This window comes from Nomascus leucogenys, chromosome 3 (assembly GCF_006542625.1).
Source record: "Nomascus leucogenys isolate Asia chromosome 3, Asia_NLE_v1, whole genome shotgun sequence".
Lineage (NCBI taxonomy): Eukaryota > Metazoa > Chordata > Mammalia > Primates > Hylobatidae > Nomascus > Nomascus leucogenys.
The window spans coordinates 54,603,581-54,617,530 of record NC_044383.1 but is presented as its reverse complement, the minus strand read 5'-3'; the positions used below and the strand labels follow the sequence as shown (position 1 = coordinate 54,617,530).

General features: G+C 36.4%; 1 protein-coding gene across 3 annotated transcripts in view; it reads right to left on the bottom strand.

Annotated features, from left to right (window-relative positions):
- The window catches only part of FILIP1 (filamin A interacting protein 1), a 200,812-nt gene that overhangs the window by 115,158 nt on the left and 71,704 nt on the right, over positions 1-13,950 (bottom strand). For all 3 annotated transcript variants that reach the window (XM_012502824.2, XM_003271129.2, XM_003271130.3), the window contains one exon: positions 7,403-7,684. In XM_012502824.2, the coding sequence (XP_012358278.1) occupies positions 7,403-7,678 (276 nt within the window). In that variant the 5' untranslated portion in view covers positions 7,679-7,684. The remainder of the gene's footprint in view (positions 1-7,402; positions 7,685-13,950) is intronic.

Genomic DNA, 13,950 nt, shown 5'->3' with positions numbered 1-13,950 from the left:
CCCCAGGCTGGAGGGCAGTGGCACTATCTCGGCTCACTGCAAGCTCCGCCTCCCAGGTTCATGCCATTATCCTGCCTCAGCCTCCCAAGTAGCTGGGACTACAAGAACCTGCCACCACGCCCGGCTAATTTTTTTGTATTTTTAGTAGAGATGGGGTTTCACCATGTTAGCCAGGATGGTCTCACTCTCCTGACCTCGTGATCTGCCCACCTCGGCCTCCCAAAGTGTTGGGATTACAGGCGTGAGCCACTGCGCCCGGTCTTATAAATTATTTTTGAAGTATACAACGCCTTTTCTGTCACTCATTCAGAATGAAGAGAGATTTCTCAATGTGTCAATGACTTTGTCTCTGACTTAGCCTGGAAAATACCAACGCCAAGTGGAATGGTGGTGCACTATCCAGCTGTGTAATCTAGTTTACTCTGTGCCTCCTTATACACAGGCAGAAGGGAGCTAACTATAACAACAAAGGGAAAAATAATGAAACCAAATTTAGTTCGTTTTTTTCTAAAATGTAGCCAAGTAAAAATATCAAGGGAATTTATTATATAAAATGGCTATTTTTTTGCATCAAGGAAAAAGAATTAATTTGTCCCTTGTTCTTGAATCATTCTACACGAATATCCTTTTGCCAGATCTTCTATGTTATGCCTTTTTGATATGAGTACCATTTCTCTCAAACTTTTGTCATTTTTAGTACAGCCAAGTTTACTCACTTTTTAAAAGTGCTATTTTGGGACTAACACAAGGGGAAATTAATCATGGTGCCCAAATGATGGGCCAGGGGTACTATTTTATTACTTTCAGTTTAAACTGGGAAATATGCAACTGGTTTTTCACCTACAGAATAAGAATGTTCCAATTTATTAGAAAGTAATTGGTATTGGAAGCAGTCACTGACAGAAGTATAATAACGGAAACCATCCCAGCTACTTCACACAGGCAATGCAGGCCAGTCATTGTGCTGAGATGACAGGCCTGCATCTGCGGAGGTGTGGCTTGAAAAGTCTGAAAAATGACCCTCTTCAAGACAAGGGTCACATTACTGGTTCTAGACAAGACTTTCTAAAATGCAAAATCTCTAGTAGATGCAACTGCATTTCTAATACATATCCATTCAAAGTGCACTTCAGGAGTTCATGGGATACCTAGATTGGCAAACAAAACAGCAAATGTGCATATTTTGCAAAAAGCCAAGGCATACAATAAAGGTCATGTTGTTTATAATATTGGCTCAACAATTTTCCATAGATCACTTAACAGTTAACAAAAGTGACAGGGCACTGGTGTACCAGAAAACACACAGAATTGTCTATAGTGTCCAAAATGTTGGATATAGAGTTGGAGAGAATGAGAGAGATCAAAAAAGGAGTCTGTAAAGGAGAAAATTGGCAATGACAAGCCTGAAGGAACTTCCATCTCCTCCTTTTCCCCAAGTCACTTTTAAGGTATACCTAGTATGGGCAGACTTGATCTTATCCTATCTCCCAAAACTATAAGCTATTTTCTTTGTGTGTCACCCTATTTCTTTCTACCTGGAGATGTGATCCCCCAAAGCCTGTACTGTTACACAACTCCAGAAGACACCATCTTTAGAGTAGTGAATATGAAGCCCCCCCAGAATTGTGCAGTACCCAGCTCACATGGCCCTGTGGCATCCCTGCCTGCTGCCATTTTACTCATCATCTAGATTGTACCAAACTTTGAGGCTCAGATCCCATTTCGTCTCCCTGGTGTAAAAAAAAAAAAAAAAAAAAAAAAAAAAAAAACCTTAAATTTCTCTTACCTAAAAAGTTTCATCTTTTCACAAAATAGCTTCAGCCTGTGAGTTTACTTTAAAGAACGTCTGGAGGCCAAGAATAAATGAAAGGTCCTGGAGCCCAACTTCCCTTGAACCTCAATAGAATGTAAGTGATATAATGGGAAGGACATTCAACAGAAGGATAGGAAATTTGGATCTAGAACTCTACATTGCTGTGCGACCTCGGGCAAGTCACAAAACTCGTATGTGAGTTTCATATTTGTAATATAAAGGAGGTGAGGTAGATAAGACACTTTAAAGGCGCCTTAGAGTTCTAATATTTTATAGAACCTTGAAACCTCCTTTGCAAAGATTATGACAGTGAGAGGACTCCAGCATGGCTGACTCTATCTTGCTTCTAGCCTCACAAGCAGGCTGACCTCACTCACTCCTGGGTATAGGCCAAGCTAACCATGGGAAGAATTTAGTTTATAGTTTAACTTGGAAGCAAGGATGATAGTAATCCCTCCTAAAACTAACCCCTTCCTTGCTCAGGGACCTATAACTAATGAAAAACCATGAAGTTAGGATTATGGGAGGGGCCTGAACTCTGCTAAAATGTAGGCATAGTTTCTATAATGCCTTACTGCTCAGGAACCATGTGGCCAGAGATCACAAGATTTGTGACTTCTCCAATCGCTCCTATAGATAACACCACTATTGTAGAACTTAAGATTGGCGTTTTGAGATGTTTTTCAGATTTTTGCATTCTGGCAACTGACTGACCCCACCTGGACCCGTGACTCCTGACTCAACCAGTCCTATGGCCCCCACCCGGAAATGGACTCAGCTCACAAGAACTGTTTTCCACACCCCTATAATACCATCCCCAACCAATCAGCAGCACCTATTCCCTATCCCCTTACCCACCAAATTATCCATAAGACCTTAGCCTCTGAGTTCTCAGGGAGACCGACTTGAGTAATAACTCCAATCTTTCCACTTGGCCAGCCTTGTGTTAAACCATTTTTCTACTGCAATACCACAGTAGCAGTGAGTTGATTTTGTCTATGTAGTAGGCAGGAAGTACCCATCAGGCAATTATAACCTCAGAACACCACCTCCAGAGTAAGGGCATCTGACTCATATACAGTCACCCCATAAAGAGAGAGCAATAGGTGGTCTTTGGAGATCTGGGAGACAACTCACTAAATGCTCCATACATATCAAGCCAGATGACACATAGGTCTAAGCTGAGAGTAACTTATCTCATAAGGCATAGTCCTGCTTCTCCTCTCAGCACCAGCCATTCAGAAAGATTTTTTTTTTCTTATCTCTAGTCCGGCAAACCTAGCACATAACTTCCACATTTTTTTTGTGATTTTTTTTTTTATTATTATACTTTAAGTTCTGGGATATATTTGCAGAACATGCAGGTTTGTTACATAGGTATATATGTGCCATGGTGGCTTCCTGCACCCATCAACCCTTCATCTACATTAGGTATTTCTCCTAATGCTATCCACTCCCTTGCCCCGCAACCTCTGACAGGCCCCAGTGTGTGATGTTCCCCTTGCTGTGCCCATATGTTTTCATTGTTCAACTCTCACTTATGAGTGAGAACATGTGGTGTTTGGTTCTCTGTTCCTGTGTTAGTTTGCTGAGAATGATGGTTTCCTGCAAAGGATGTGAACTCATTCTTTTTTATGGCTGCATAGTATTCCATAGTGTATATGTGCCACATTTTCTTTATCCAGTCTAACATTGATGGCATTTGGGTTGGTTCCAAGTTTGCTATTTTGTTGGTTCCATTTTTTGCTATTGTGAATAGTGGTGAAATAAACATATGTGTGCATGTGTCTTTATAGTAGAATGATTTATAATCCTTTGGGTATATACCCAGTAATGGGATTGCTGGGTCAAATGGTACTTCTGGTTCTAGATCCCTGAGGAATCGCCACACTGTCTTCTACATTGGTTGAGCTAATTTACACTCCCACCAACAGTGTAAGAGCTTTCCTATTTCTCCACATCCTCTCCAGGATCTGTTGTTTCCTGGCATTTTAATGATTGCCATTCTAACTAGCGTGAGATGGTATCTCATTGTTGTTTTGATTTGCATTTGTCAAATGACCAGTGATGATGAGCTATTTATCATATGTTTGTTGGCCACATAAATGTCTTCTTTTGAAAAATGTCTGTTCATATCTTTTGCCCACTTTTTGATGGGGTTGTTTTTTTCTTGTAAACTTGTTTAAGTTCCTTGTAGATTCTGGATATTAGCCCTTTGTCAGATGGATAGATTGCAAAAATTTTCTCCCATTCTGTAGGTTGCCTGTTCTTGCTGATGGTCATTTCTTTTGCTGTGCAGAAGCTCTTTAGTTTAATTAGATCCCATTTGTCAATTTTGGCTTTTGTTGCCATTGCTTTTGGTGTTTTAGTCATGAAGTCTTTGCCCATGCCTATGTCCTTAATGGTATTGCCTAGGCTTTCTTCTAGGACTTTTATGGTTTTAGGTCTTATGTTTAAATCTTTAATCAATCTTAAGTTAATTTTTGTATAAGGTGTAAGGAAGGGAATCCAGTTTCAGTTTCCTGCATATGGCTAGCCTGTTTTCCCAACACTATTTATTAAATAGGAAATCCTTTCCCCATTGCTTGTTTTTGTCAGATTTGTCAAAGATCAGATAGTTGTAGATGTGTGGTGCTATTTCTGAGGCCTCTGTTCTGTTTCACTGGTCTATATATCTGTTTTGGTACCAGTACCATGATGTTTTGTTTCCTGTAGACTTGTAGTATAGTTTGAAGTCAGGTAGCATGATGCCTCCAGCTTTGTTCTTTTTGGTTAGGATTGTCTTGGCTATGCGGGCTCTTTTTTGGTTCCATATGGAATTTAAAGTAGTTTTTTCCAATTCTGTGAAGAAAGTCAGTGGTAGCTTGATGGGAACAGCATTGAATCTATAAATTACTTTGGGCAGTATGGCCATTTTCACGATATTGATTCTTCCTATCCATGAGCATGGAATGTTTTTCCATTTGTTTGTGTCCTCTCTTATTTCCTTGAGCAGTGGTTTGTAGTTCTCCTTGAAGAGGTCCTTCACATCCCTTGTAAGTTGTATTTCTAGGTATTTTATTCTCTTTGTAGCAATTGTGAATGGGAGTTTGTCCGTGATTTGACTCTGTTTGTCTATTATTGGTGTATCAAAATGCTTGTGATTTTTGCATATTGATTTTGTACCTTGAGACTTTGCTGAAGTTGCTTATCAGCTTAAGGAGTTTTTGGGCTGAGACGATGGAGTTTTCTAAATATACAATCATGTTATCTGCACACAGAGATAATTTGACTTCCTCTCTTCCTATTTGAATACGCTTTATTTCTTTCTCTTGCCTGATTGCCCTGGCCAGAACTTCCAATAATATCGTGAATAGGAGTGGTGAGAGGGCATCCTTATCTTGGCCGGTTTTCAAAGGGAATGCTTCCAGCTTTTGCCCATTCAATATGATGGCTGATAACTTCTACATTTTTACCAGTCCACTCACATTTGCTAATGTTAACTCCCTCCCACTCTTAGCTACAACACCTCCCATATGACAATGCTACTAGAAGACAAGTGTCTACTACTACAAGAATATATATCTATAGTTCTAAATATAGGAGCATTCTCATTTTAAACAAATCTAACATAGCTAAATCTGCATTTACAAGGACATATGTTTATATATATGGACTTGTATATGTGTGTGTGCATATATATATGGAATAGATTGTCTGCTTTGCAAATGAATTCACCAGGGAATTCCTTAAAATACCAGGTCCTTCATTATCCTTCTCTTCACTGCCTCCCACATAAATGATGTCTTGCACTTTTTACTTATTGATAGCTGCTCAAGAATATATCTATTGTGTAATGTAGGTATATTGTATTTATAAAGATTAACGGAAAGCAAAATGCATTTATTTGGAGCCGTCTGACTAATTTCTTTAATATTTCAGAAGTGTGAGTTTATATTTTGCATATCTAAGATCTGAAACCTTATCTAGCACCACTATGAACATAAAAACCACATGAATCTTAAATACTTTCCAGAGTTCACCATGATGTAACAGCATTATGCAGAAATTAGAGTCTGCAAGAGCCACGGGCTTCCTAAGAGCTTTTATGGATGGAGAAATGTGAGCTAATGATGTTGTTTTGTGAAGGTTTCTAAGGCAAAAATTGTTTTTTTCACTCAGGTCAATAGCTTTCGGCTGGGGGCAGCTTAAAAGGTAAAGTAATTCTGCCTCTGTACACAACCAATGTTAATAGACAAAAACACTAACCACATTTCTGGGAGTGGTGAAGCTATTTTTAGTAACAGTGGCTGCTCTAGAAAATTTTATCTTTTGCTGTGAAATACCAATGTGATTTTTCTTAGTCTGTAAATGGTAAGCTCAATCATGTTTGTTTGTTTAAACTTGAGTTTTGTATGTCGTTTGTTGCTCTTTACCCCAGGGATTTCCTTATCTGTATGCACACACAGATGATAACAGGAACAGAGTGACCCACCCTAGTTTAGAGTAGGTTGCCAATTACCTCTCTAAAGCTAACAGCACCCATAAGCCAACAAGGATTTTATTTCATGCAATTGTTAAAGTAATTACTTTTGCACCAACCTAACAGTATTCCTTCAAAGCCTCATGCAAGCTAAGAAACTAATAAAAACAAAAATGAAAACAGTAGCTCCATTCTTTAAGTCATCTTCTCCAAAAAAAAAAAAAAAGTATTGTTCCTCTACTTCCAGAAATATAATTGTTCAGGGCTCAGAAACTCAGAAGAATCCTGACTTCCTGCCTGCCTCCTGGGTCCCTAGAAACATAGACTTAATGGGAAGGAGGGACCTGGCTCATGGCGGGCAACTAAATAAGATTGGTGGGGGTGGGCAGAGGAAAGAGCATAGGACGAAGAATCAGGAAGCCTGAGATGAGATCTGGACAAACCTTCAATCCTTCTAGACCTCAGATTCTTCATTTATAAAATACAGATGATACCCACATTTTTATTGTGATCATACGAGATAGTAGATGTGAAAATGCTTAGGAAACTATTAGGTTCTTCATAATGAATGCAATGCTCTGCTTATTTGTGTGCATCTCAATTCCTATGATGTTGTAGAATATTGAGGCTGAAAGTTAAAAAAAGAGAGAAAAGACTGGGCAATAAGGCTGGTTTCAACAAAGCCTTATTTGCCTCTATCTCTCCTTCTCTCTTTCACTCTACCTTCTAGAAAAAAGCAAAAGTAACAATTGACCTGAACTCTCCATTTTAATAATCACTGCATTTCTACATTTTTCAGTCACAGTCAATGTCTAAATTAGATAACCTAATTGATTACCTACTGACCGAAAGGATCTGTATTAAATCACTACCAAAATCATATAATGAAGAAATTTTCTGCTTCTAGAGAAGTTTGAAGTTGGAATCAGCACTTTTTCATTTAGCATTCATTCAACAAATATTTATTTAGTGCAAACTTGTGCCAGGCACTAGGGATTTAGAAATAAGGGAAACATTCTCCTTTCCCCATAAAGTTCATTATTCAGAGAGGGGAACATATTTACATTCTCTTATTTTATAGCTTAGAAACCAAAGACACGATAATAGTTGGGAAAGTTTGACTCTACCTGCAACTCCCCTTCCATTATACTGAGTAGTTGGATGAGGTCTTCTTTGGATAACTCCAGGGATTTCTTAGTCTTTCGTTCACTTTCTCCAGATGTTTTTAGGTGGCGTTTGACAGTTCCTGAGGCCATGACATCATCCTCCTTCCTATTTGATTTCTTCTTCTTTTTTGCATCTTCTGAGAGACTTTTTTCACCAGCATTGCCGATGATGGAGGGCTTGGGACAGGAGATATGCCCATCAGATGCACTTTCACCACCTTGGTTTCGAGATCTCATTCCCACCTAAAACACATACATAAAAAAAAGATAAGATGTTCTTTACCACCATCAAAATTATTTTTGCCTAAATACTTAGAAACTTATAGCAGCTTTACCACATCACCAAAAAAGAAAAATCAAATTAATATGTCATTAAAATTTTCAGGAAACCCCTTTGATGGTCTTCAGAAAAAATAAAAGTAAGATTTCAACCCGACAAACCCCTCAAGCCAAATGATCAAGATCAATATCAATAATGCTAAGTCATATTGCTGTTACATAGCCTCCATAATAATATATCAATATTGGTTCATTAATTGTAACAAATGTACTATACTATCCTAATGGAGATGTCAATTATAGAGGAAACTGGGTGTAGGGCATATGTGTATTAGCTTTGTAATAATGTTATGAATCTAAAACTGTTCTGAAATAAAATAAAAATCAATAAAAACTGTTCTAAAATAAAATAAAAATAAATAAATAAAAACTGGTCTAAGATAAAATAAAAAGTTTATTTATTTATCAGAAAAATCGAACCTGAAACCCTGCCAGTAACCAGTTGGATGTCACAGTGGGGAAAAAAAAAAAAAAAAAGAAGCCCACATAGGGTGGGGGCTTAAAATGGACAGAGGAAAAGGGAAAAGCAAAGGGAAGAGGAGGGTGGTGTCATTTTTAGTGATATGCAATTCTATTTTCCCATAGCCTCTATTTTAAAATCAGGTCTTTTAATGTCATTTACAGTAATAAGAGCACAAAGAATTGGGAGAAAATGAATGAATTTCAAAATCAAAACTTAAAACAATATTTTGAGGTAAAATAAGGAAAAAAGACAAAGCAGCAGCTAAGATATTAACTTGTCCCATGAGAAGCACATTCAAGTCATTCCATGAGGAGTGCTTTACAGTTTCTCTGTCAGTCTCTGAGCAAAAGAATTCTACCAACAGGTATGTTACAAACAAACACACTGAACTCACAGGCTAGGTCTCAAAGTGCTGTGAGGAGAGCTCTAATATCCTGGGGGGTGTATTTCAAATTTTGCCTAAACCCTTAAATATAGTAGATTAGCTCATGGGCTTATTTAAAAACTCACAGTATAAATAGCCCTTACCATGAACAGCTAAGCAAAAAGATTCTCATCATTCATTCCAGATAAAATATAGGGACTTTGATATATGAAAGTAAATTTCATTTATGAACCCAGCCATACTTAAGAAACTAAGGAAAGATTTTTAAAAAACATTAGGTTTGTAACACAAAAATTAACACAGTGTGATGTTTCCTTTCAGATAGTGAACATCCAATTCTTCCAATGAATCTTGAAATCTACATTAATGCTCTTTTTTTAAAAATCGAACTCGTAAGCAAATGGACCCTTTGATGTGTGTGTGAACTTTCTACAGCACCCCAGCTTTTAACAATATAAACCAAAGGAATATTTATTGACGCTAGCACCCTGTTTTCTGGTTCACTTAATGATTAGTTCCCAATTTTAGAGTATCTTTTGGGTTTCCCTAGTCAACAAAGAATAGAAGTTTCTTTGTAATGGAAGCCAGAGCACTTTGGAACAAATCTACCATATTTTATCACAGCTTATTTGTGGGCAGAATGGGCTGACTAAAGCTTCAATCCAAAAAAAAAGAAGTGATGAATAAAAAGTTTCAAATTTAATCATGACCTGTTATGGCTCACAGTTAAGACACATGGACTTCCCAAACTGAATTGTGATTCTATACGACTTCATACCACATGTGAATTCCTCTTATCTGAAATAATTTTCTCTATAAGATCTTAAAGCTCTTTGAGATGACATATCAAATATTGATTTGACAACTTTAATTTAAATCATTAAATCATGAGTTAATAGAAATCCCAGACAATAGTTCCCAAAGCACAGGAAGTGCTTAATCTTACACAGTATTTAAATCTGATTGTATTATGTTACATGCATTTACTCAATCACAATTATATCTGCAAACATACAGAAAATAATCTATTAGTATCAATTTTATATTTAGTTCTTTCTAAAAATTTCAGTCTGAAATTAATATTTTAAAATAAAGTTTATTATAGTATTATATTAATGGCTTTTACACAAAAATTCCACCCATTTTAGAATTATGTAATTATTTTATATCATTATTCAGGTTGAAAGCTTTAGTCTCCTATTCCCTTCCACATTAATTGACTTTGGCTGATGGAAAATCTCATGTGGTAGACCCATGATGTTAATTTTGTCTTAACAAATATTTTTCTTTTCTGATATTGAAATTTCACATTAATTACTTTTCCTTTGGCATGAACATAAAGATTTTTAGTCCTTTCTCGGTTAGATAAATGAGGTCTTCTATCTATCTTCACAATGAAGTCAGCAATCAGCACCTGTTCTATCTCAGGAATACAAAAGTACTCAGCAATAACAAATGAATCAAGAATGTTTTAGCAAGGAATTAACATCTATGAAGAAGATAACCATAATTTCTCAATAGAATAACTAAGTCTGTTATAAATAATGTACACATTAAAATGCTTTATTCTATTTTGGAGGGGGAAAACATCCAAGCAATAATGGACTTGCATGTGTCACATTTAGTGACATTTATACTCTTCATATTTTTAATGGCCCTCACTTACTGCTTCTTAAGTGTTACACAGTATAGGAAGCATTTTTCATACAGCACCTTGTTTAACATTTACATCAACCCTGTGAAGTAGGTGCTATTTCTCTCAGGTTTATAGATGAAGCTACTGAGGTTTAAAGAAATTAAATATCTTTTCCTGTATCACACAGCTACTCCTAGTGGACAGAAAAATAGAATTTGAACTCAGGTCGGACACTAAATACTAACCCACTATACAGCTTTCCTTACAGCTTTCCTCTAAGTTCTTAAACATATGCTAATTGGAAGAGGGGCTATCCCTGATAAATCAGGAGATCAAGAAAAAGTCAGAGGCCAGGCGCAGTGGCTCATGCCTATAATCCCAGCACTTTAGGAGGCCAAGGCACGTGGATCACCTAAGGTCAGGAAATCTAGACCAGCCTGGCCAACATGGCAAAACCCCATCTCTACTAAAAATACAAAAATTAGCTGGGCATGGTGGCGTGCGCCTATAATCTCAGCTACTAGGGAGACTGAGGCAGGAAAATCACTTGAACCTGGGAGGCAGAGGTTGTAGTGAGCCGAGATCATGCCACTGCACTCCAGCCTGGGCAACAGAGCAAGACTCCGTCTCAAAAAAGAGAAAAAGCTAGAAATGCTAAGATGGTTTCTCACTTCACACAACAAAATTTGAGAAATCCATATATATGTCTTCCTCCACAGACACTCTTACAACGCTCACACAGCAATTCAAATTAGGTTACTAAGCAATAATATGTTTTCTGAAATAATTAACCTTCTGCAGAACTTCTAAGATGATGAATCATTCAAAAGTCTTCCTGAGAAGCAATCTGGTCAATTATTAAGGGTACAGTTATGAAAACAGGATGTAAAGTCTGAACAGGGACAATTACAGACTGATTGTGTTAAAAGCCCTGGAGCTGAACAATAGTAAGCACTTCATCAGTGTTGGCCAAATCCTGTCTATTGTGCTTACAAGGGTAGCAGGCAGGTAACAGAAAAGGCATCCGGAACTCCTTAGGCTTCTTATAGTTGATTGTATGGCTGCAAGTTTAAGGCGTGTAGATAACATTTTCTGAAAGAAGCCAAGAATGCCTTCGAATCATCCCAGGGTATATCCTTTAAAAAAAAGTTCTCCCCAAGAAAAATATAAAAATAAACTGAAGATTCAAATCAGGTTTTATAACCCTTTTTAAAAAATCAGTATTAACTGGAGCACAGATGCTTCTCTTTGATAAGCAAATTATCTTCACATAGTTCATAAAATATACTTACTTTTCCTTTCATAGTAGTCAACAATAATTTACATGGAATTTTCTAACTAGAGTGTGAAGAAAAGAAAGATCAAATGTTATTCTGAACCTCCCTCTTTTATCTATGGTCCTCTCTCCTTTTCATCTGCGCCCCCCCCACCCCCTGCAGCCTCCCATTAATCGGGCAATGCCAGAGCATACTGTCAGATGAAAAATATCACAGGAATCAGCAAATGTAAAGCCTTTTAGTCATTTATGCTGAACTAACAAGTATTTCTAGAGTATTTGAACAAGAAAAGAAAAAAAAAGGAAAAAAAAATGTCTACAGAAATTCTAGTTCCCAGACTTTCTTAGCTCTTACAAATCTTGACCTTGAATTTTCTCCCTAGCAGTCTCACCTTTGCTCTTGCTCCTTTCCAGATTTGTATTTTCCTGTTACAATTCAACATTGGTCAAAATACTCCCCATCCCACCACAAACAAAAACTTCTTTTCTGTATAAATTAGGTTTTGGCATCTTTGCTATGCTTCTCAGGTATCCAACCCCTGTCTGTTCCTGGTTTTATTTTATCTATATATATTTTCAAGAACCTACCTAGTGCATAGAATGAGATGCCATAATAATTTTATATATTTAGTTTCTATTTTAAAATTACTTTATAGAATTAAGAGGAAAAATTATCATAGTAAAAAAGGAAAGCACATAATTACAGAAAAGCCAAGATTTTACAAGGTGGCCTGGCAAAAGGCCTGCTGCAAGTGGAGCTTCCAGAACATTACCACAGAACTGTCCTGACTCTTTCTCTTACGCATAAATGACAATACCCAAAGCACCCAAAACTCAAAAAGAAAACATCTGTTCTAGTTTTATGTGATCAGTGAATTTCAGATGCAAAAGACCAATTAAATCAACTAGTTTATTCCCTATCAGTGCCAGATTACTTCCTGTGTGCGTTATCTTATTGGTTAAATCTGCATATAAATATCCCAACTCATGAAATGTTCAAACATTTCTCATGAGGTTATCATGTATTCTATAGCATATACTGCTCAGAAATATTCCCAAGTTTGCCTCTAAATTTTCCCTTCTTCTCTTCATCCTATTTCTGCAACAAGCCATGTTAAATATTTGTTTTACTTCTCATTACCTACATTTATTAAATCCCAAAAAATAACTAAGGTTTTTACTTAAAGTATTTTTTATCCTATTAGGGTAGATCTATTCAGACAAATTGAAAATTCCTGTAAGTAATTTCACAAAATGTTAGAATTCAGAGAAAGGGATTCTCTTGGGAGTCACTGCAGTGATGTTGTCATCAAAAGGCCAAGGAAAATATCATACTGTGGCAAATAGAAAAATATTATTCTACTCCAGCTTAAAACTATGGTGAAATATTTTATGACGTTCTGTTTAATATCCTTCAAGAACAATATCAGTAAGCCCAGAAAAATTTCCAGAAAAAAAAAAAAGACAAAAAATAACAAGAGAATAGACCACGGAACTGCCATGAAATAAGAAATCTTTTAAAATTAGCATGGAGACTAAAAGAATGTACAATTTGAGTTTTAAACTTTGAATGGTAATAGATAGTAACCTTTCTTACCAACATTTTAATTAAAATCCCCAAATTGATGGACTCTTCTATCATAATGTGTCTTGTAGCTGTCCTTTACTTTCCATTCCACTAGCCACAACCTACTATTCAAGATCCTCCACTTTCCAAAAAATTGTATTTCCAGTCTTACTTTTCAATGCCTCCTATACATATCATGTTTGTTTAGTCACTGATTACAAATTATGTCTGGTATATTTTATTTTTATATCTTCACTCATGAATTTCTTTCTTAAAATGAACTATTTTTCCCTTGTACTCTTCAGGCCTTGTCTGAATATTCCAACATGTGCCATTTCTCCTTCCTGGGTAATTTTGTACACTTGCTTGTTCTCTACATTAATTACTTGGCGCTTTTCACACTTGCTTATATTATTGTTATTGCCCCAAACATAATCTTTTTAAGGACATTTAATAAGACTTCTTCAAATCATTGAAATACCAACTGATAGACACCATTTGATGGTTTAAATTTATAACATTTTACATATTAGAATATAGGTTTATAGAACTCATTGCTTCCAATTAAAGTAACTGGATAAAATATAATTAGAAAGAAAGAAATATTTAGATACACTTGTTGTTAACAGATGCCAAAAGCAATTAGCAATATTTGGAGAGATTTCTAACACTAAAATAATAAAATTTTCATGATAGTAACGTGCACTTTGGGATAAACATGGTGAATTAAAACTTGCCTTTATTTCCACTCTCTCCTGAAACACACTAAAATAAAAATAAAGAAACAAAAGATGACAGCAGATGAGGATGAGAGACGTCAACACAATTTTGGAGGATGGAAAG